Source organism: Symphalangus syndactylus, chromosome 20 (genome assembly GCF_028878055.3).
Source record: "Symphalangus syndactylus isolate Jambi chromosome 20, NHGRI_mSymSyn1-v2.1_pri, whole genome shotgun sequence".
NCBI lineage: Eukaryota > Metazoa > Chordata > Mammalia > Primates > Hylobatidae > Symphalangus > Symphalangus syndactylus.
Genome location: NC_072442.2, coordinates 17,873,376 through 17,898,035, shown reverse-complemented (window position 1 = coordinate 17,898,035; position 24,660 = coordinate 17,873,376). Strand labels below are relative to the sequence as shown.

The following is a 24,660-nucleotide window of genomic DNA, read 5'->3' as shown; positions in this document are numbered from 1 at the left end:
AGCGACAGGGGCAATTTTAGGAGCAGTGGGCAATCAGGGATATTACCCAGAGAAGCCTAGAGACTTTGGCAAGAGAGCCAGACCAAGCCAGAAGCTATGGCTTGCACAGATGAATCACCCTTGCCCATCTTGAGAAGGGGACCCAGGAAGTTAGAGAGGTAAGGCTCGGAGGAAAAAATTAAAGACTGAAGACTGGGGTCTCATGGGCAGCCACACTGGGGATCCTGGAGAGGAGAGCGATTCCTACTTTCAGCAGGCCAAAAGACTAACCCTTCCCGGGTATCTGGGGTAAATACCAGGTTGCCTGATAGAGTGGCTGTAGGAAGAGGAGAGAAGATTCTATGGAAAGATCAAAGCAGCTTGGTGGTTGTGTGTGGTAGGGAAGCAGGGAATGTGACCTACGGGGCTATAAGCCACGATGGTCCTGTGAAGGCAGCATCTTCAGCTCACACGACCTCCGGGTTTGCTTAGGACAGGAACAGCATGGCTAACCCAGGACCCATAAAGGAGGCTCACCTTTCACTTAGAATCAGAGAATCTCAGGTTTGGGAAAGGGACTTGAGAGGCCCACATAACACATGTAAGTGTCACTTCTCCAGCTTCCTGGGGCAACACTGTCAGTTCCTATTTCCATGGCCTTGCAATGAGTTGGGCCCGTAGGATGCATCTATCTACCCCTAGGGCTGGACTGGGTAAAGTTCTCTCTAAATTGCAGATTTTAAAAATATGTGGGATGCAGAAAATTCTAACCACCACCACATCTTCTGAAATGTCTGCAAAGTCCAATGTGGTCAACTACTTTCTATAGCGAATACTGATAAATCAATTATCTGCTTTTAAAATGAGACTGACCAGAGAGTAGGGATGGCTAAAAGATAAGATAATTGGCCCGGTGTGGTGGCTCATGCATGTAATCCCAGCACTTTGGGAGGCCAAGGTGGGTGGATCACCTGAGGTCAGGAGTTTGAGATCAGCCTGGCCAACACGGTGAAACCCCGTCTCTACTAAAAATTCAAAAATTAGCTGGGCGTGGTGGCGCATGCCTGTAATCCATGTTACCCAGGAGGCTGAAGCAGGATAATCACTGGAACATGGGAGGTGGAGGCTACAGTGAGCTGAGATTGTGCCATTGCACTCTCGTCTGGGTGACAGAGTGAGACTCCATCTCAAAAAAAAAAAAAAAGATAATTAACGCATGGCACTGGTGCCTACAATTATTGTCATCTGATCATGTGGCACCCTGGGATGGGATGGGGCTAATATGACCCCTATTGGAAATGTAGCCTTAGAATGAAAAAGTTCCCAGCCCTCCGTACTGACCCAGGCAGGAGTTCCAAGGCCCTTTGGAAGAGCTGATTCTAGAGGCAGGAGAGGGGTCCAATACACTGAGATATTTGGATTCGTTATTTGGTACATATCTGATCGACTCCAGTAAAAACAGCTCACATTTGTTGACAGCTTACTTTTTACGGTCTTAAAATGAAAGACTTTGTTAGTACACATGCATGTGTGCACAGACACACACACACACACACACACACACACACAAATAGTGCTTTTAGGTCATCTTTTGCAAAACATAGCAATCAACAAATATTTGTTATTAACTTGCTGAAACCATCCCGTGATCACTTAAAAACTGCCTAATGTTCAAAGTGTGCTTTTTATGTTAACAAGAGAAAAAGGAAGGCGCAGCCCTTTCAGTATATAAAAGTAGCTTCTGACAGAAATCTTTGGAAGAGCTTTAGTTGAGCATAATCTTTAAGCCTTTTCTGCAGAGTAATTAATACATAAATGGGAAAACTCAGAGGATTTAGGTGAATAAGCTAGAGCGTTGACTTTCAAAGCACAGATTGCCATTCACCAATGTATTGTGAAATCACTTTAGTGGGTCATGAGGGCATTTTTAAAAAAATGAAATAAAATAGAAAGGACAAGATAATTCTTAGAATAATAGAAGAAAAGGAATACTAGAATGCACTGGCTGTAATATTGTTTTGTGAAGGGTTATAGATGTGGGTGAACTAGCTCAGGAAGTAAAATATGTATATGACAGAAGGTAAGAGGCAAAGATTGAGCCCACTACGTGATCCCCAAGAATAACTACTTCTGGCTAGAGCAGAGACTGTTAAAGAGACGGCAGACAGGAAAAGATGAAGCCTTTTCCTATCTTTAATGCTGTCACTGTAAAGAAGAATCAGTGAGCCCGAGGCCGCAGGAAGGAACAGTCACGGGGAACAGACAGTCTCCCGGACCCTGAGAGCTGACTCTGTGAGCACTTAAGAGTCAACAGCAGGCCGGGCACAGTGGCTCATGCCTGTAATCCCAACAGTTTGGGAAGCTGAGGCAGGCAGATCACTTGAGGTCAGGAGTTTTGAGACCAGCCTGGCCAACATGGTGAAACCCTGTCTCTACCAAAAATACAAAAATTAGCCGAGCATGGTGGCATACGCCTGTAGTCCTAGCCACTTGGGAGGCTGAGGCATGAGAATTGCTTGAACCCTGGAGGCAGAGGTTGCGGTGAGCCGAGATTGTGCCACTGCACTCCAGCCTGGGTGACAGAGAAAAAAAAGAAGTTAACAGCAGCAAACAGATACTCAGATACTCCTGCGACAGAGATGCATCAAGAATACTTTAAATGGGGGCCAGGAACCGTGGTTCATGCCTTTAATCCCAGCACTTTGGGAGGCTGAGGTGGGCAGATCACTTGAGGCCAGGAGTTTGAGACCAGCCTGGCTAACACAGTGAAACTCCGTCTCTACTAAAAATACAAAAATTAGCTGAGCGTGGTGGCACACGCCTGTAGTCCTAGTCACTCAGGAAAGGGCCCCGGGAGAGGAGGCTGAGGCATGCGATTCGCTTGAACCCATGAGGTGGAGGTTGCAATAAGCCGAGATCGTGCCACTGCACTCCAGTCTGGGTGATAGAGCAAAAAGAAAAAAAAAAAAAAGAAGTTAACAGCAGCAAACAGATACTTCCCGCAACAGAGATGCATCAAGAATACTTTAAACAGGGGCTCGGCACCGTGGTTCGTGCCTGTAATCCCAGCACTTTGGGAGGCTGAGGCGGGCAGATCACTTGAGGCCAGGAGTTCGAGACCAGCCTGGCCAACATGGTGAAACCTTCTCTCTACTAAAAATACAAAAATTAGCTGGGTGTGGTGGCACATGCCTATAGTCCTAGCCACTCAGGAAAGGGCCTGAGGAGAAGAGGCTGAGGCATGAGAATCGCCTGAACCCATGAGGCGGAGGTTGCAGTGAGCCGAGATCATGCCACTGCACTCCAGCCTGGACAACAGAGCGAAACTCCGTCTCAGAAAAAAAAAAAAAAAAAGGGAATACTTTACACACAGATCTGGACCCATGCATAAGGCCTGGGCTTTTGATATCAGATGTGTGAGAGCACTAAAAACAAAGACAAGGTGCAGCTACAGTTATTGAAAGAGTTAAAGTCGAAAGAGAAAATGTACTTAATAGGTACACAGGTGTTTATTTAAAAAGATTTTTTTACTGGTATTAAGTTATATCTTTACCTAGACACAAAACAGTTGGAATAAGTCAATGTTTTGTTTACTTTAAAAATTCTATTTTTTCTAGAAAAGGCAATATTGAAAGGAATGTCTGCTAAGCAGGAATTAGTCAAGTTATTTTGAGGGGGGCAACAGAGAGAGGAGGGGGCTTTGAGAGACAGCATTCCAGGCAAAAGGAAAAGTATGCACAGAAGCCTGGCGGGCAAGAGACTGAGTGTGCTCAGGGACCCTCTGGGAGTTTAGCTTGGCTGGAGCTGGCCCAGGGCAGCAAGAGATGAGTCTGGAGGGCAGTGGCTGGTCTCAAAGGGCTTTGGACACCAGGATGGGGGAACTCGAGAAAAGGAAAAGGCCCGAAGAGAGGAATTCAGTTCGTAGACATGTGGATATGTCAGTAGGTAGCTGAATAGATGGTTCTGGAGATCAGGAGAGAAAGCCAACTTGGAAATTATTTGGAAATCATCAGTTTATGGATAGTAATTGGAGACATGGAAGCAGAGATTGCCAGGTACTGAGAGAGAAGAGACCAGGGCCAAGACAAGGCCTTGAGAAATACGCCTAAGGACGACAGAAGAAAAGGACTGAGAAATAGCCAGAGGCTGAGTAAGAATTCATCGTCTCTGTGTCTCTGTTGCAGACACTGCGCTAGGCACTGGCTTCTGCTACAAAAGATGAGTGCAAACTGAGAATGGGGGCGGGGCTACGAGGAAAATACAGAGCAGGCTCCAGTGGAGCCTGGAGGCTCCATGGATCTGTAGAGGCACCAATTGGAATAATATGTGCTCTTTCTTCAGGAACCCACGTGTAAGAGCAGAGTTGGATTGAGCTCGAATTGGAGTTTGCCGAATGGAAAGATAGAAGGGTGACGGGCAAGGGGCAGAAAGATATTAGCAAAAATGCAATTCAGCCAGTTATCTTAGAACTGGACTTGCAAATCACATAGGTGATGGAATTCAACTATTTGGTCAGCAGCCATCACGGACCAAAGAACTGCCATCTGTCTTATAAGTTAACCGTAATTTAAAACTGAGCTTCTCAAACTTCAGCATGCACAGGGATCCTGCTGAAATGCAGACCTCAGCTGAGCAGGGCTGGGCGTGGCCTGAGGCTCTGCATTTCTCACCAGCGCCTGGCTACGGAGGCTGTTGTGGGTCTGAAGACCACACTTTTTTTTTTTTTTAATTATTTTTTAATTGACAAATAAAAATTATACATATTTATCATGTACAACATGGTGTTTTGAAATATGTATACATTTGGAATGGCTAAATCGAGCTAATTAACATGCATTACCTCACATACTTAACATTTTTGGTGTCGAGGACACTTCAAATCTACTCTCTGAGTGATTTTCAAGAATACATTGTTATTAACTAGAGTCACCATGCTGGACAATACATCTCTTGAACTTACTCTTCTCATCTAACTGAAACTGTGTATCCTTTGACCAAAGCTATCCTTCAACCCCCAGACCACTCTGAATAGTGAGGTTTGAAAAGGTTTTGCTTTACTTTGAGGGGAGCTGACCTGCCCTAGGGTACAGCCTACCAGCCAGGTGCTGGAGTGCACAGACCGTTACATATCCAGAACCTCTGTTAGCTGGCTGACACCGTGTGACAGGTTGAAATTGACCATAATAGGAGTTTTTACACTACAGAAATCCACAAATCAAGGCTGGCTACACCTATGTAACAGTGAGGCATGCTATAGAATAGGCTTCTGTGTCAGGGATCATGAGGGCAAGTTTTCAGTTGGTCTCTGTGCTTCATTCATACTTTGATAAAGAGGCTATCGGTCCCAATTGCCGTGCCACATGTGGTGCCTGCTGCAAAGCATTAAGGGAACTGACTTAGCTCTGGTGCATCAGACGACTTATCAGAGGCAAATACTTGCTGATACCTCGTTTGTCCTATGAGCCACCTAGAGAAGTAGAGTTGTGGGAAGAAAGAGGGGGACTGAGAGGTTGCTATGGGCAAAGAGTGGCTTGCTGGAAATTCTCACCCACGTTGCACTGTATTTCCCCGACTACCTCCGGGCAGTAGGCTGACCCGGGCACGGGTGTACCAGGGTGCCCTTTCGAAGTCCTGGGCTGCACTACCAGGCTGATGCTTTAACTCTAGTTGAAAATGTGAAAAGTGATTCTCAACCATGGAAACTGGGTAACTTCCATAATATCTGCTTCACTTACTGGCTTTTAAAATGGGGGTAGTTTTAGGCTGGGCATGGTGGCTCACGCCTGTAATCCCAGCTCTCTGGGAGGCCGAGGCAGGCGGATCATGAGGTCAGGAGTTCAAGACCAGCCTGGCCAACATGGTGAAACCCTGTCTCTATCAAAAATGCAAAAATTAGCTGGGCGTGGTAGCGGGAGCCTGTAATCACAGCTACTCAGGAGGCTGGGGCAGGAGAATTGCTTGAACCCGGGACGTGGAGGTTGTAGTGAGCCAAGATTGTGCCATAGCACTCCAGCCTGGGGGACAGAGCAAGACTCCGCCTTAAAAAAACAAAAAAAGAAAAAGTTTTTTCTTAAAAATAAAATATACATCGAATATGGTCAGAGAAAACCAACTGAATTCCTTTTGGTGACAGTTTGGGGAGGACAATGAAATCCCTCTGCTAAAAAAAAAGGGGAGTCTCCTATTTTCTGACCTGTGGGTCATGCAGTTTTAATTTCCTCTGCCTTTCTTTCTTTCTCTTTTTTTATTCTTTTTAACTTCATGAACCTGCTTAAGGCCACAAAGCCTCTCCTGAATCCCTCAGCTGTCTGGCAGATGCATTGCTGCCAGGGCTGTGCAGGTTACTATGCCAGGCTGAAGTTCCACAGCTGTGACTCGATGCACCTTCAAATCCTCTTGCCAGATGACAGTGAGATGCTCCAAGGGGCTCCTGAGAAGGCGGTGGGAGAGAAGAGCCACCCAGGAGCTCCTCCAGGCCTCGGAAGAGGGAGGCTGCCAGGGAGTGAGTCCAGTGGCACTGGGCTCTGGTTTACGTGAGCCGAGGCTGGCTAGGGACCCCAGAGATGCAGACAAAATGCTGTGCCGTAAGCCACATTCCTCACTTAGGCCCCCTTCCAGGGGAAGCGAAGTCAAGCCCTGGTAAATGCTTCTCATCTCTGGGTCCAGCTGGGAGAACAATGGCATGATGACATGCTACCCATGTAGCCAAGCTCCTCCTCTTCCTCCCTTGCACCCATCGTTTCCATCCTGTTCATTTGCCAGTTATTACAGGAGCACCATGTGCAGGCCACACAGCTAGTGCTGTGGAGATGACACGTCTTAGTGAAGCAACAGAGGGACTGGCATGGGGATGGGCGAGGGAAACGCCTGACTATAAACCTAAACATCTAAAGATCTGGAGGAAACATGGGGAAGTGGGACTGTGTGATGATGTCAGACATTTCAAGCCCTGCCTCAATGCTCTGACTCTAAATCTTGCTGGTCCTGGTCAGCGCCTGCCCCAGGGTTGTAAGTTTCTCCTTACTGGGGGTTCTCTTTCCAGGGAGGCATGTGGAGCGGGAACAGAGCAGTGCACAGCAGAGTCACAGAGTCTTGAGAGGACTCAGGCAAGCTGGAGAGAAAAGGCCTCCAGCCAGAGTCACTGCACCCAATAGAAAGTTCCCTCTGAAAGCTGGGAAGAGGCCTGCTGGGGCGGCCTCTGTCAGCGCAAAAGCAGGGCTAGGGCAGTCACTAATAGCACAGATATCTAGAACAAAGAAGGGTTTTGGAAAGGAGAGGCAGGCTGTATTACAGCTGTACTGGAGATGGATGATTGGGGGCTTTCCTGAGTACATGTTGTGTGTGTGTGTGTGTGTGTGCACATGAACATGCGCGTGCCTGGGCCAGGGCTCACTCATCATTTAAGGATATCTTCTGATTGCTCTGGGATGCAGGAAGCCACCCAGACCCTAGTTGCTGGACTCGTTCAGAGGCAAGAATGCAAGGCCAACGGCAGCATGAGGAAAAGCTGGTGGGGGCTGAAACCAGCCCAGCCTGCTTCATGCTTACTCCGCTCAGGTTGGCAGGCCCTACTGAGACTTGCCAATCTCTAAGTCTCCAGCGTGTCTGAAGACGTACAGCCTGAGGACTCAGTGCCTGAGCGCTGCTGGAAGACGTGGGGACACCCCCAAAGGAGCAAAGTGTCCTTCTGGGAGCCACCCGCACAGTGGTGTTGATCATGGCAGTCCTGCATGTGGTATTCCACGTGGGAGGGGCAGTTCCACTGGGAGCTCCCCTTTACACAGGGTTTCCCAACACCAGAGCTCCTCAAACGGACAGCCACCGGAGTGCTAACTAAAGAAACCAACGGCAAAAACAAACAGATGCCTACAAACGATTCCAAAGAGGCTCTGCACCAACAGGTGCTGATCCTGACCAAGTCAGGCGAGAAGTCTGATGACACCTTTACCTGTTCCGGATCCCACGACATCCCGGCTGGGTGACTCGGCCATGGCGTCGGCAAGTCGCTCCCGGAGGCCCTCCTCTGTGTGCTCCATGGAGGACATATGCCGCAGCCCGAAGCCCTCAGGCCAGCTCCCGCACACCTCCAGCAGGGTCACGCTGCGGTCAAAGGTACCTGCGGCACACACGGGACATCTGACGTTGAGTGCACACCTTCAGGGAGCAGGCGGTTCTTGTCTACCTCCCACCCGCTCCTCTCCATACCCAGGGTCCATTTTAGCCTTCCCGTAGGATGGAAGCACGCGGCGAACAGACTGTGTAATGCAGGAGAAACAGCTCATGCCGCTGAGAGAGTGCAGACCTCTGGAGTGACTTCCGTGACACTGAGGCCGGTGGTTTTACAACTGTTTCTGAGGAGCTACAGGGTTCCCCTGGTCTTCAGGGACCACCTTAAGAAGTGGCAACCCCCTTCCCAGGTTGAACCCAAACGGATCCCTACTTTCCTCTTTTTGATACAATGGGACTCCATCTAAAATTTCATTTAGGGCGGGGAGTGGTGCCTTACACCTGCAATCCCAACACTTTGAGAGGCCAACGTGGCAAGATTGCTTGAGGCCAGGAGTTTGAGACCTGCCTGGGCAACAGAGCAAGACCCTGTCTCTACAGACAAATAAATAAATAAATAAATAAATAAATATTCATTTAAAGAAGGGGTTATATAGCCTAATGTTTTTAAAGCTTTCTTAACCATTATATTCTATAACCTATAACCAACCTCCTTATTTTATAGTTGGAGCTCACAGAAGTTATGGCCCAAGATGGAACAGCAAGTCTGTGGCAGACGAGGTCCGAGAACTCGCTCTCCTGATGCCTCAGCTGAGAACACGTTCTACTTCACCACCTGGTCTCCCAGCTACCCAACGGCATATGAACAACCAGGGAATTATTTTGGGGGATACCCCCAAAGAGGTGGGTGATAGCATCTTTGGCAAGTATCTGTCCTTAAGCCAAAGCTGCTCCCCAGTTCCAAAAAGTCTGTGGTGTTCTGCTGAACGCTAAGATTAGATTTTACGTGCGAGATCACTTCAAAGTCCGAATTTGAATTATTCTACTTTATTATACAGCAAGTCTTCTGTGAAAGCTTATTTCATCCACTCTCCCTTGGAAGGAGATTATAGTCATGCTCTGTTGCTTTAAGCACATACCATTTCCCCAGCGATTAGGTAACTGAATCCACTGCATTTTTTGGGCTTGGTTCCTGCCAGCATCGGGAAGATGGGGAAAAAAATGCAAATGCCAACGTTTCCCAAAGTTAAAAGTACACGAAACACGCACTCTTTATCAGGCCTTGCTTCTCCTCTTTGATCAGCCGTCAGAAACTATCTTCCCCAGGCAGTGAGGGCTGGGCAGTGTCAGCACACACTCCCTGCCAATGACAGGTGGTAATAGAGAGGGTGCGAGACCCAGCCTCGGCAGGCGGCCCTGCCTCTGATAATGGCCACAGCACTGAGGTGATAACCGTTAGTAAACACTCCGACAGCCGGTGACTCCATACATCAGAAAAGAGGGCCAGATAATCCTGAACTCTCCTGGCCAGACAAAGGCCCTTGGCCAGCCTGCTGCGATTTATATGTGTGGCAAGGGTCACTACTGGCTCCTGAATTTCATCAGCCAAGTTTGGCTTTGATTTATCTCGTACCTAACTGTAGGGAAGATTCCTGGCACTGGGAGAATGGGCAGCATCTATAAGGGCATCTCCCCAAGAAGACGCCCACCTTAGGTGTGGGTTGCTTGGGATCAGCTTGTCAGGTAGGACTTGAGAATGGGGAGCTCCCTCTGCCGCCTCTCTCCATCAAGTAGGGTCAGGCTGTAGATCTGGTAAGCTAGGCTCTGGAAATTGGGGGTGCGGGGCTAGGCGTCAGATAATTCTCCCAAGGCCTGAACTGTGCTAGAGCTGTGCACTGGCAGTGCCAAGCTCAGAGCCAACACTCAACCACCCTTGGCAACAACTCCCAGGTGCCTAGCTCCCCAGGGACACACAGGACTGCTGACATCCACTAAGCTTCTGATTCTGCTGCCTACTCACTGTGTGATGCGCGGCCAGTCCTTCTAGCTCCTTTTCCATCTCTAAACTAGAATGAATAACCCTTTGCCCTGTCTCACAGGAGTGAAGAGATTAAGCAAAGTCCCCACTTCCAGCACTTCCCCCACTAGACCTTATTTGACAAGATCTAGTGCTACAGTGCTAAAGCATCATCATTTTTCTGAAGGGTCTGCATGCGACGCAAGGACTTAATGATAACAAGAAAATGTGGGCCCTCCTCCTCCCTGTTTGCTCAGCTTTTTTTTTTTTTTTTTTGAGACAGTGTCACTCTGTCGCCCAGGCTGGAGTGCAGTGGTATGATCTTGGCTCACTGCAACCTCTGCCTCCTGCGTCTAGGCGATTCTTGTGTCTCAGCCTCCCAAGTAGCTGGCACTACAAGCATGTGCCATCATGCCTGGCTAATTTTTGTGTTTTTAGTAGAGACAGGGTTTCACCATGTTGGCCAGGCTGGTCTTGAACTTCTGATCTCAAACGATCCACCTATCTTGGCCTCCCAAAGTGCTGGGATTCCAAGTGTGAGCCACCGCACCTGGCTGCTATACACTCAGGTTTCTTATGGACAGAGACGTTTCAGAGCCTGGAAAATTGGGAAGAGAATGACCATTTGTTTTCTCACTTCACAAGAGCAGGAGGTCTGTCTCTAGAAAGCAGCTCAGTTAATGTCTGCATTACTGTGTTCAGAGGTCAAGGCAGGTGGGCTGACAGTGGGACCAAGAGGAATGTCAAAAGCCAAAGCAGGAAGAAAACAAAAGAAATTGGGCCCGGCACAGTGGCTCACGCCTGTAATCCCAGCACTTTGGGAGGCCAAGGTGAGCAGATCACTTGAGGCCAAGAGTTTGAGACCAGCCTGGACAACATGGTGAAACGCCATCTTGACTAAAAATACAAAAGTTAGCTGGGCATGGTGGCGGACACCTGCAATCCCAGCTACTTGAGAGGCTGAGGCAGGAGAATCATTTGAACCTGGGAGGCAGAGGTTGCAGTGAGCCAAGATTGAGCCACTGCACTGCAGCTTGGGTGACAGAGTGAGACTCTCAGTCAATCAATCGATCAGTCAATCAATCAATCAATGTTATAGCAAGAAAGGTTAGGGTAAGAGGGTGGGCCCAGTCCATAAGAGATGGTAAAGGCCAGAGGGGTATGTAATATTTTAAGGGATAAAGTAACAGTACACAGGAGAAGAGAATCATGAGCTAGTGCCATAGTGGCGGATGGAAATAGGCCTGGACTTCAGGAAAGACCAACACGTGAGCTGTATGATTCCAGGCATGCGTCTCTGATTCCTCATCCATAAAAATGGAAAAACAATACAACCACATAGGACTGTTGTGAGGACTGCAGTAGATAAATGTAAGAGACCTGACACAGAGTGAGTGTTCTGTATGTAATAGGTGTGTTCATGTATATGTTCTTAATGACAAATATGTATGCCTTTATACCACTTGAGGCATCATCATAAATTGTGACTATCATAATGATCCTGAGAGGTCGTAGAGGTACTATCCCCCATTTATGGTGGTGAAACTGGAAGCTCTGAGAAGTTAAGTGACATGTTCAAAGTCTCTGAGCAACAGATTTGGAACAAGGGTTTCTAATTCTTAGCTTGGAGCTCATTCTATCAGCTCACACACCGTTTCTCTCAGCAACACCTGCAGTGGAGAACTGTTTTGTTTTGTTTTGTTTTGTTTTGTTTTGTTTTGTTTTGAGACAGGGTCTCACTCTTTTGCCCAGACTGAAGTGCAGTGGTGCAATCACGGCTCACTGCAGCCACAACCTCCTGGGTTGAAGTGATCCTCCCACCTCAGCCTCCTGAGTAGCTGGGACTACAGGTGCGCACCACCATGCCCAGCTAATTTTTTGTCAAGATGGGGTTTCATCGTGCTGCCCAGGCTGGTCTCAAACTCCTGTGCTCAAGTGATCCACCCACCTTCGCCTCCCAAAGTGCTGGGATTACAGGCATGAGCCACTGCGCCCGGCCAAGAAACATTATATGTGTAAACCACTTCTATCTTTCCTACCATTTTGAGAACTCCTGTCACCTTCAACCAATGACATTTAAAAATCCTTCCCACTCCCAACCAGCCCAAGTTGCTTGGAGTTTGGTGGTGATGACGATGAGTGTCACCTTGTTTATGGGATGGCACAGGGGAGAAACAAAATTTGATAGTGGGTCTCTTTTCTCTTAGCATGGGCACAGCTAGGAAGTTGAGGAGAGAAGATGGGAGATACCAGAAGTGTTCAGCAAAGAAGCACCTGATCATTTCTGCCATCCTGAGACATCAGAGAGAGGATACAATCAGTGGTCCTGCTTATCCTGCTAGGAGTCCCATCAGAGGCTCTGCCATACCCGCTGTCTCTTTCCCTCCCACCCCTCATAGCCTCTTTGCTGAGGACAGCAAAGGTTTTCCTGGAATCTCCCTGTCCCAGAGTGAGAGCAAGGCTGCAGGTGTGTTTCAGCAGGCACTGGGGTGAAGAGGCCAAGCCCTTGGAGGGTGAGGTCATCTCTGGGCTCTTAGGAAACTGCACATCTTGTCCATGTTGACAGCACAGCTATCATTCATCTGACCAGCCCAGGGACACTCCATCAGATGAGCTGGCCCTTTGAGTCCCATTACAGGGGAAAGGGTCAGTTTTCAAGCACGGAGAAGATGCTCACTTAGCGCAGGCTGTTTGCAAAGGACAAAATACACACGCTTGGCAACAGAGATCTTTTGTTGAAGCAGTGCTCTGGCTATTTACAAAGCCCTCTCACATTTGTTATTTCAGTTAACTCACACATATATCAAATATTTTTTAGTGTCCACTATGATATGAGTTGAGCATTGTACAAGGTTCAGAGTGAGTTAAAAAAAAAAAAAAAGAAAGAAAGAAAGAGGAGCTTATGTGACTTCACCAAACTATGGGAAGCAGCAATGATCACCATTGTATGGGTTCCCATCTTACTGAGTTTCAGAGACATGAGGCATCTGGTTGTAAGTGCAACAGTCTTCGCAGGCTATCTCCTGGGGATTCTTGCCTTCGGGGCTGCCTCCTGCCCTGAATACCATTTTCTAAGAATGAGTTCAACTCTTACCTGCTCAACTACTGAACGTATAAAGACTACTCTTGCTCAAACTCTAACGGCACAAAAGGTTCTCTATCTTTCCAGGTGAAGTTGATGAAAGCTAAGCACTTACTCAAAAAATGTGTGCTTGCATACACAAAATTATGCAGGCAATTTTGGGGCATCTGGGGGTGCCTCTGAAACCCACCCACGGACCCCAGGTTAATTAGATCATTCCTGTGGCCTTATTTCCGTACTGCCTTACACTGTTCACACGAACTGCTTTTCTAACTAGTTTAGAAGCTCCCGAGGGCATGAATTCCTCCATAATGAAAATAGGCACAGAACTTTGTACATCATGCTTGCTCAAAACAGGTTCGTTTATTGACTGATTATGAAATTTGACAGTCAGTTTGCAGTCAACACCCTTTGGGTGGGGTACCAGAGCCTGAATATCTAGGGTCAGAGTAGGCAGAAAGTGGAGTTAAAATTAAAAGAGAGGAAGGAAGAAGAAGATAAGTGAGCAGAAAACAATGTCACAATTTTACTCTACTGCCTTCTGTGCACTTATTTTAGATTTGGAGATCCTGGAAACTGGAAAAAACAAAACAATCTGTCTAGGACGGCACCTCATCCAGGTGAGCGTCCCGAATCCTGCTTCCCAGCTTGGCATCCTGTGTTATACTCCTTCCCCAGAGGAGAAATGGGTCAGGTTCTTGGGTTTCACAAACCCATTAAAGGCATGCTGTGACAGCTGGCAAGCTGGTAGCTCCTGGGGAGGCTGGGAGAACACATGCTTTGCCTTTGTATACCATTGTTAAAGGGGCAAGGAAGCCTAGGGACTGCAGGTGGAGGGGGACAGGGAGGATGCTCCTCTAAGCTGATAGTGTCTAATCACACTCTAGCTATTTAAGAGACTGTGGCACAGCCTCCGCTTTGCATTAATGAGGTTCTGCCCAGGTTTGGATTTTGCTGAGAGCCTGTTGATCAGATTTCTAACCACCAGGGAGGCCAGATACCAAAAGCAAAACCTGCATTAAGTAGTGCTTTGCAAGATGTAAGTCCTCCTTGGTGAGAGGTTGTGATGATGACGTCTACAATAACTAAGAAATGATCCCAGGCATGATGAGGGAACCAGTGTAGACGGGAGCCTCCTTGGCAAGCTTACCAAACTGCTCACCAAACGGAGCTTAAGAGTGCTGCTGCGGGGAGCACCCCTTTCTCCACACTACAAGTTGGTTCCTATAAGCACAGGCTGAGGACATTAGCTCTTCTTGGTGCAGTGGTCAATTTCATGTATCAACTTGACTGGGGTAAGGGATGCCCCGATAGCCAGCAAGGCTTATTTCTCGGTGTGTCTGGGAGGGTGTTTCTGGAAGAGATTAGCACTCGAGTTGGTAGACTGAGGAAAGAAGATTGCCCTCACCATTGTGGGTAAGCATCATTCAACTGAGGGCCTAAATATATTAAAAAGGTGGAGGAAAGGCAAATTTGTTCTCAGAGTTAGGACACTAATTCCTGCCCTTGGACACTGCTACTCCTGGTTCTCAGGCCTTTGAACTTGGACTAGGACTTACACCATCAGCTCCCCTGGTTATACACCACCAGCTTTCTTGGTTCTTCACCTTCAGAGAGCAGACAGTGGGACTTCTTGACCTCCATTTCCAATTCCCAAAATAAATCTTCTTATATCTATGCATCTCTATAGATATCTCTTTTATTAGTTGTTTCCTTAGAGAACCCTGGCTCATATAATTAGCCATCAGATGTGTCCACAGGTATATTATATATACCACAGCTATATTATATATTATACCTGTGGACACATCTGATGGCCAATTATATGAGCCAGGGTTCTCCCACAGTGAGATAGATATAGATACAGATATAGATCAGATATTATATTATGTTATATATTATGTGTATCATATCGCATGGTCCTGAGCCAGGGAAGAGGAGTTCAACAGCAATTGGACTAAGAATTTCTTTGCAATCTAACATAGTTATTTTGACAAGGAGACCATTTTCACAATTGCAAAATATGCAATTGCATAGTGCACACTTTAAAGCTTAGAACATAGATTACGTCTGAGTCGTAACTGGAATTCCCCCATTAACTTTTCTAGTTACTCTGGGCAAGTCGCTACTCCCTCTGGGTCTTTTTTTTTTTTTTTTTTAATTCCTTTTCTCTCTCAGCAGAATCATCCCTCTAGGTCTTAATTTCCCCATTTATGACACAGAAAATAAAGTAAATGATGCCTATTTAAGGGGTTCACATTGGCACTAATAGTTTCAATGTCATTAACAATAATATACTTCCAGAAAATGGTGTCTGATATTTGAGGTATCCTAGGGTAAAAGCTACCAATTTCATTTTCTACAAACCAGATAACAATCAGCAGTTATACCATAAGAGTCTTGTTTTTACCCAATTAAAGGCATATGTTAAGCAGAAGACCTGGGTTCAAATGCCAGCTCTTGTTACTGTCTCACTGCATGACGTTGGGAGAGTCATTTCCCCTCTTGAACCTTGCTTTCCTTATCCACTGCAATGGGTAGAATGGTGTTCCACCCCACCGCACCTCCTGAAAGATACGTCCAGCAGGAGCCTCAGAATGTGGCCTTATTTGGAAATGGGTCCTTGCAGATGTAATTAAGGATCTCAAGCTGAGATCATCCTGGATTTAGGGTGGGTCCTAAATCCAATGACTGGCATCCTTAAAAAAGAAAAGAGGGGATCAGAGACACAGAAGGAAGAAGCCCATGTGAAGACAAAGACAGATGTGAGTTATCCTGCCTAAGCCAAGGAATGCCAGGAGCGGTGAGAAGCCAGAAGAAGCAAGGAAGGACAGCATGGCCCTGCTCACACCCTGATTTTAGAATGCTGGCCTCCAGAAATACAAGAGAATACATCTGTTGTTTTAAGTCACCAAGTTTATGGTAATTCCTTAAAGCAGCCTAGGAAAATAATAAACCTATGAAACAGGGAAACAAATATTTGGCTTCCAGGGCTGTTGTGAGCATCAGATCAGACGGTATTATGAAAGATTGTATTAAACAAAAGTTGGTTGGGCATGGCGGCTCGCACCTGTAATTCCAACACTTTGGGAGGCCAAGGCAGGTGGATCACCTGAGGTCAGTAGTTTGAGACCAGCCTGATCAATATGGTGAAACCCCATCTCTACTAAAAAATATAAAAATTAGCTGGGTGTGGTGGCGTGCATCTGTAGTCCCAGCTACTTGGGAGGCTGGGACAGGAGATTTCTTGAACCCAGGAGGCGAAGGTTGCAGTGAGCCGAGGCTGTGCCACTGCACTGCAGCCTGGGTGACAGAGTGAGACTCTGTCTCAAAAAAAAAAAAAAAAGACAACTTATGGGAGGCCACTGTTTTGAACTCAGCTCCTGCACTAGGCCCCACAGACCAGACCAAAATGAAATGGAATCACCCATGCTAAATGCCACATAATCAAACTGAAACTTTAAGGAAGCAGATAGCTCCCAAAACAGACCAGCTATTACTGAAAATGGGAGATTTCAGTCTAACTGAGTCAGGGTAGCCTTTAATCCTTTACAAAAAAGGAACCTGGCCAGGTGCAGTGGCTCATGCCTATAATCCTAGCACTTTGGGAGGCCAAGGTGGGCGGATCACCTGAAGTCAGGAGTTTGAGACCAGCCTGGCCAACATGGCAAAACCCCGTCTCTACTAAAAATACAAAAATTAGCTGGGCCTGGTGGCGCACGCCTGTAATTCCAGCTACTCAGGAGGCTGAAGCAGGAAAATCACTTGAATTTGGTGGGCAGAGGTTGCAATGAGATCTGCGGCACCGCACTCCAGCCTGGGCAACAGAGAGTCCGTCTCAAAACAAACAAACAAACAAACAAACAAACAAAAAACCTTGAAGTAACCTGATGTTAAGCAATGAGCTTTTTCTTTTCTATTGTTTCCTTGATCTCACCTTGTAAAATGCGCTGTTCTACCATTGCCCAGTGGGAGCTCTCATTCTATTTTGTAGAATGGAGGCTGCCCAGATTCATGAATCACAAATAAAAGCCAGTTAGATCTATAATGAAGTTTGTTATAATTTTGTCTTTTGACAAGTGCTTTGTAAGCTACACAGGCCCATTCAAAATTAGAGGATTACCCCAGGGCTCTGTAAGCAGCTCTTCTTTGGGGCAGTGGGATTCTATGAAAGGCTAAGAGAGTGGCTGAGGGAACATTGGGCCAGAGGCAAGCAGCCAGAGGAGCAATACTGGAGCCTGGGCAATGCCACCGGTAAGGCTGAATGGTTATGCGTCAATGACATAGCAAGGGCCTTTGGTGGGGAGTGAAAGCATATGGTGAGTGTGTGCACCCCACTTTCTCTGAGGATGCCTGCAGGGGGCACAGGAGAGTAGGAGAAGCAACCTCTTAGCAATGATCTCCCCACATCCGAGGGTGGGGATAGAACTTTTTAGCTCCCTAAATTCTTCGATAAACAAGCAGAATTATACTCAACACGGGTAAGAACGGAATGAGATTGACTGTTTCGGGCAGGAATATCACTAGTATGAGCTATCTGAAGGGCGATTTGGCAATATGTATTAAGAATCAAGGCCAGACACGGTGGCTCACACCTGTAATCCCAGCACTTTGGGAGGCTGAGGCAGGCGGATCACCTGAGGCCGGAAGTTTAAAACCAGCCTGGCCAACATGGGAAAACTCTACTAAAAATACAAAAATTAGCTGGGCGTGGTGGTGCATGCCTGTAATCCCAGCTACTCAGGAGGCTGAGGCAGGAGAATCACTTGAACCCAGGAGGTGGAAGTTGCAGTCTGCCAAGATCGTGGCACCGCACTCCAGCCTGGGTGATGGAGGGAAACACTGTCTCAAAAAAAAAAGGAATTAAAAACGTGCCCAACTACTGACCTAGGCAGGGATGCCACTTCCAGAAATCTAGCCAAAATAAATAACTTAGGAAGCAACAACCGTCATGCATAAATATGCTCATTGCCATTTTAACACAGCCCTACAATATGGTACTTGTAAAGAAAATTATATTTCATTCTTGCAGTAGAATGTTAGGTAGTCATAAACATGATGTTTATAATTAGAAATTCTTTAAGATACAATGTTAAATTTAAAAAGACAAAAGTATACAGTTATTATTATTGAACAATGTAAAAGAAACATGGAAAAACATTCTAAATGATTCACGACAAAATGTTAACCACACTGTCTCTAGGTAGTCAGGCTATAGGGGACTCTTCTGTTACTTTATACTTTTCCATATGTTTCCTACAATTTTTTTTTTTGAGATGGAGTCTCACTCTGTTGCCCAGGCTGGAGGGCAGTGGCATGCTCTCAGCTCACTGTAACCTCTGCCCCCCGGGCTCAAGTGATTCTTGTGCCTTAGCATCCCAAGGAGCTGGGATTACAGACATGTGCCACCATGCCCAGCTAATTTTTGTATTTTTAGTAGAGATGAGGTTTCAACATGTTGGCCAGGCTGGTCTGGAACTCTTGACCTCAAGTGATCCACCTGTCTCGGCCTCCCAAAGTTCTGGGATTACAGGCTTGAGCCACTGTGCCCAGCTGTTTCCTAATTTTTTTTTTGTATTTTATTTATACTTTTTATCATTATTTATTATTTAAAAAAAAATTTTGGCCGGGCATGGCGGCTCACGCCTGTAATCCCAGTATTTGGGAGGCTGAGGCGGGTGGATAATGAGGTCAGGAGTTCAAGACCAGCCTGGCCAAGATGGTGAAACCCCATCTCTACTCAAAATACAAACATTAGCCGGGTGTGGTGACAGGCACCTATAACTCCAGCTACTCGGGAGGCTGAGGCAGAGAACTGCTTGAACCCAGGAGGCAGAGGCTGCAGTGAGCCGAGATCACACCACTGCACTCCAGCCTGGGTGACAGAGCGAGACTCTGTCTCCAAAAAAAAAAAAAAAAAAAAATTTTTTTTTTAGAGACGGGGTCTCACTCTGTCACCCAGGCTGGAGTGCAGTGGTGCAATCATAGCTCACTGCAGCCTTGAACTCTTGGGCTCAAGCAATCCTCCCACCTCTCCCAAGTAGCTGGAACCATAGGCACCTGTTATTTTATTTATTTATTTATTGTAGATATGGAGTCTTGTTCGTTGCTCAGGCTGGATCTCAAACTGTTGGCTTCAAGTGATGCTCCTGCCTTGGCCTCCTCAAGTGCTGGGATTACAGGCATGAGCCACTGCACTTGGCCTACAGTTTTTGTAATCAGTTTTTTAAGAAAAAAAAAAAAAAAAAAGAAAAAGTTGAGTGAGAAAAAAATGCCTCCTGGGAGAACCACTCATGCTGGGACCAGGTGGTGGGCCCATAAGAAGCATGCGAGGCGCCTGACCTTGCTGTGATGCCTCCTCTGTCAAGTCCTGTGCTCGGTCCTGACTCAGCCGGGGGCAGGTGAGCCTGCAGCTCCATGGCCCATGTCTGACTCTTCTCCCAGTGGCCATGGCTGGCAGCATGCAATGTTGACTCATCCCTGTGTACACATGTCATATTTATTTTTAATTCATATTAGGAATGTGCACCAACTTGTGTGTGAAAAATGGCAGAAATGATTCCACCTCTGTACAAATTTCATACATCAGATCAGAAAGGGCTAGAAGAACAACTCTGGAAGGAGTTGATTTTAAAATCAAGTCCCTTTACCTGTCCTCTTTGTCTCCCCTCCCTACAACTAACCTCTGGATAAACAGGCCTGGCTTCCTAGGAGACACCTTTTCATGACTGTCAAGAAATGGCTGAGGCCCTCACACATCATGAGGTCACTGCGCAGGGCTGTGAGCCCAAGAGATCAGTCATCAGTGTAGGTCCCAGTAAGGAGAATCTTGACTGGCTTCACATTCAGAACAAACATGAAGGTGCTTCAGGGAATAAAAGAACTTTCCAAGTCAGGCTGAAACTGGCATTCCCAGACTGGATGCCAGAGACCCTTTACTCTTCTGTTTTAAACTTGGCACACTCATGATTTCTCCCCTTCCAAGTGGGAAGAGAAGAATCATTTTGTAGCTGGGCTGCAATGACAATGTTTCCTGGCCAGGTGCGGTGGCTCCCAGCACTTTGGGAGGCCGAGGCGTGTGGATCACCTGAGGTCAGGAGTTCAAGACCAGCCTGGCCAACATGGTGAAACCCCATCTCTACAAAAATACAAAAATCAGCTGGGCATGATGGCAGGTGCCTGTAATCCCAGCTACTTGGGAGGCTGAGGCAGGAGAATTGCTTGAACCCGGGAGGACAAGGTTGCAGTGAGCCGAGATTGCACCGTTGTACTCCAGCCTGGGCCACAGAGTAAGACTCAGTCTCAAAAAAAAAAAAAAAAAAGAAAAAGAAAAAGAAAATGTTTCCTGTAGGCTGCTCTGGCCTGCTTCTTCGGGTGGATAGAAAACATACACACAGCACTGTGATAGAATTCCTATGGCAGGGCTCAGAATACACTGCAAGACAAACTATCCTCGGAAACCTAGCAATTCCTTCAGTGGAAAAACAAGGAACTGAATCTCTCAAGACAGCAAGCATACAAACTGGGTTTTCTAGGACAGTCCTCATTCCAAATAATTAGTCTGTGCTCAGGTATCAGGAAAGGTAAGATAACTAACATTTGTCAGGTGTCCATTTTGCATCAGGCATAGCTACTTTATACATACTACTGCATTGGAATCATCCCAATAACTTTAAGAGGTGGATGTTATTGTTCCCATTTTTACAGTTCAAGGAACTGTGGCAGAGAGAAGTAAAATTGTTGCTCAAGATGACAAGGTCAAGGGTACAGTCAGGATTGGCATCCTAGGTTCATTTGGCTCCAAAGCCTGTCATTTCTCCACTAAAACTACCATGCTGAATTTTTATTTTGAAAATATGGCTGCAGTGCCAGCGAGGGGGTTTTCAGCTCTCTTTCTATTTGAGAATTTTTAAGTGTTCTTGCAGTTGGGTGGTAGGGGGTGGAGGGAGCAACCCAGCAACATTTTGTGATTTCTGTGCTCCACAAATAAGTCAAACACGAGGCTCTCAACTGAGAACTTTGAAGTCTGAAACCTGGGGCCAAGAAGTCTTCTGTTTTTATTAGTCAAATAAGAGGTTTCAAAAACCAGATTTATCATGACTGGATTTCAGATGTGAAACCCAATATACACACAGACACGAGTGGCTTGTCCTCTTGGATTATTTCTGAACTTTTACTCTCCTCTGAGGATCTGTGTTTTCTCAGAGTGTGAACTCTCTGCCTCCCCAGCTGGCGGAGGTATCTGGAGGCCCAGCTTTGCAGGCCTGGGCCCCTGCTGGCCTTGGGAATTTCAAAGAGCAGGGAGGGATGGGTGGGCACACTGGCTCCGATCTGGAGCCAGCAGCTATTTGTTCCTCTAAGGCCCTGGGACAGTAGCTGCGGGGAAAGGAAAGGAGTAGTCCACCTGCCCTGAAGGGGAGGGTCCCGGATGTGCCTGCTGGTACTGGAGTTGACTAGTTTGATGCCTGACCCATTTTTAGCTTTGTTATTTTGGTAGTCTCCTATGTGGGCTTTAAAATGGTCTTCCCAGCTTGGGCAATAAACATGTGTATTTGGAGTGTGAGGTCAACCTTCCACCTCTCTCGACCACCTAAACCCAAGAGCTCTCACTCCAAAGGACAAACCTGTACCGGATTTTCAGGTGCAGGGGCCTTGGGATGAAGATCTGGGCGTGGCCTGCCATTCTGACGGGGGGGCAAAGTACATTACAGAATCCCGACTTCTCAGGCCCTTACACTGAAGCTGTTCAACAAAGACTCGGCCTGAGAAGAGCAGGCTAAGCAGCAGCACTGTTTTGGACAATGGAGGGGTCACTTGCTGGAGAGTGGCTGGGGATGGTTTCCATTAGGCCTTGAGGCTTCAGGTGGGCAGAGGACCTTGCACCTTGCACAAAGGGGTGATGGGCTGAGCGTGAGTGTGAAGGCCTGGGTGTTCCCCACTCAAGGGCGGTGGAAGAGTCCACTGGAACAGGAAGTCTCTCATGAATATCTCACATATTTTCACAGAATAAGTACATATTTTCTCATAATTCTTTCTTTCCTTTTGGTTGTGGGATCACAGCAATTTTTACCACAGGAAGGACAGACGCTGTCAACTCCATTTCATAGATGAGGAAGCCGAGGCTCAGGGTGGTTCAATGACTTGCCTCAGTCACCTTAGTTTCTCACCGTCTCAGTGAACAAACTGGCATGCTGCAGAAGCATCATGGCTGCCAGAGGTGGGTGCGGAAGTGGAACCAGCGGGGTGGCCTGGTGAGTGACCTTGCTACAATCTGGCCAGTGCTTGCTCAGGGCCCTCATCTCACAGGGACTTCTCTAATTTTCAGCCTCATGTCCTGGTCTTGCAGCCTATGGGGGTGGAGGTAGAGCTCAGCTTGGTGTTACTAGAATTTATCACACAAAGTGTGTTCGGAGCCTGTTCCACGCCTGAAACAGAGGGCTGTCTGGGAACTGTCATTTCCTGCCTCGACATGTCAGAGTATTTGTTCAGCCCTCGCCAGCCTTGGCTGGTCCCCCTGACGCAGCAGCCCAGGCATGGCAACCAGGGAGAAAGGAGGGAAAAGTTGAGAAGCTGCAGGAACACACAGGGTGAGCAACGAGGCGTAGACGTCCTACCAATGATAATAATCCCTCCCGCCGCACACTGCTCTATCCTTTACAAGGTGCTTTCGCAGCCATTTGCTCCCTTAATCCTCACAACACCCCTAGAGAGGAAGACAAGGCAACGATTACTATTCCTCGTTTCACAGTTGAGGAAATCAGGGCAGGGAAGTGAAGTGCGGGGCAGAACTTAAGACTGGAGAACCTAATTTTGCACTCAATACTTTTGCTGTTCAAAGTGTGCTCCACCCACCAGCAGCAGCGGCGTCACCTGGAAGCCTGTGAGAAAGGCAGCTGCTCAGACCCCTCCCCAGACCTCCTGCATCACCAGCTGCATTTTAATAAGACCCCCAGGGGATCTGTGTGCACTGAAGCTGCAGAATCACTGCCCACACCCTACTCCCCTCCCCCTGGCCTGTCCCCAGAAGCATTTTTTGGCTGTTGGTCCCCTTAGAGTGTATCTGCTTCTATCTCCTCTTTTAAACACAAGGAAATGGAGGCCCAGGGAGGGGAGGGGACAGGACATGGCCTGTGACAGAAGCAGGAGCAGACAGAACCTTGGTCTTGCACATCGGTCTTGGGCCCATTACATCCGGCTTGTTTATCCAGCAGACATTCAACTGGTGTCTCCCTTTCCCCTCCTCGCTCTCCCCACCCCATGAGGTCAATCCTCAAACTGCCTTCAGCTGCCAGTCCCTTGGCCTCTCCCTGCAGTCCCAGCCTTGTGTTAGGCATTAACATGAGTTCCAGCGACCGGGGTTAACACTCCATTAAAGCAAACAAGAGAAATTCATACCTCCCACTAGCAGCCTAGGAGCCGAGCAGGAGTGTGGCGGCACCAGGCTTTCTCTGCACAGCTGCAGAGGGCAAGCAAGGCTTGGGTCCATCTCTGCCCTTTTCTCTTACAGGCCTTACTGCCTACAGGAGAGTGGTGGGGAGTTCAGGCTTGCCTGCAGAGAAGGCTCCGCTTAGGCCTTGTCAAAAGCCCACTTCGTTAGTAAGTGTGAAAAAATGCCCAAATCACTGTGTTAATCTGGTTATGATTTCCCCTCAACTCACAGTCTCATTGTGTGCCAAGTGTGGCGCCTACGGGTAAAGAGATTCCGAGGCTGTGGCTTGAGTGCGGGGTCAGGATCACCCCTCCTTCCCTCCACTTCTACTCCACCGAGGCCAACCAGGATGTTATTCATTCCCCTAGCTGAGAATTAAGTTCAAAAAGGCCAGTAGAGCCTCCTCTCACCCCTTCCTTGTGGAAGAAATGCCAATTCCTCCCTTGAGGAGAAAGCAACATATTTTGTTTCTCAGGCAAGGAGCAGATTTATAGTCAGCCCAGGGTGTGTTTGTGTGTGCAAAGAAACCTATCTTTTTATCTTTGGGCCTAAGGTACATACTGGATTAGAAGATTGGATTCATCCATAAGGAGGGAAAAAAGAAAAAAGGCAAAGCACCAAGGGGCTCCCAGGAGGGGCCCAGAGACCTCTTGTTACTACGTCAGCTGGACATGGACCTGTCATCTAACTCTGAATTAGGGCTAACAGCTGAACGAAGGAATTAATTTCCCACTGTTTCATTTTAGTTTTAGAAATGCCTTTAGGATTGAAAAACTACTAGAACAGTTTTCTTACATCCCTCAGATTGGGGGAAAAAATAGGTAAAGAAGTAAAAGCAGTGTTTGTTGTAGAAATACCTAACAAACAGCTCAACGAGCTGGCAAAAAGTCAGTAGTCCTTTCCAGGCCTCCCTCTAAAGGGAAGAGGCCTAGAGATGAGCTGTATGTCCTCTGATGTAGGAGGTGGCTCTCCAGTTCTGAATATCTGAAATGGGTGGTGGAGGATGAACCAGCCCATCTCCTTCCACCCCTGCCCTTGGAGCTACCCTCAAGCAGCAGTTGCTTTTGCCTTTTCACCTAGCTGCAATCTCTTCTCTTCATTTAGCACCTCCTTACATCCTCCTGGTTAAGCCATTCTAAGATGGGG

General features: G+C 47.3%; 1 protein-coding gene and 1 long non-coding RNA gene across 10 annotated transcripts in view; one reads left to right on the top strand and one right to left on the bottom strand.

The window, feature by feature from the left end:
- The window catches only part of BCAS3 (BCAS3 microtubule associated cell migration factor), a 727,466-nt gene that overhangs the window by 16,076 nt on the left and 686,730 nt on the right, over window positions 1-24,660 (bottom strand). For all 9 annotated transcript variants that reach the window (XM_055257582.2, XM_055257584.2, XM_055257583.2 and 6 more), the window contains one exon: window positions 7,928-8,095. In XM_055257582.2, the coding sequence (XP_055113557.1) occupies window positions 7,928-8,095 (168 nt within the window). The remainder of the gene's footprint in view (window positions 1-7,927; window positions 8,096-24,660) is intronic.
- On the top strand, window positions 8,711-14,764 carry LOC129470139 (uncharacterized). Its single transcript, XR_008653162.2, has 3 exons — window positions 8,711-8,889; window positions 13,644-13,705; window positions 14,575-14,764. It is a non-coding gene; the product is annotated as an uncharacterized lncRNA (long non-coding RNA).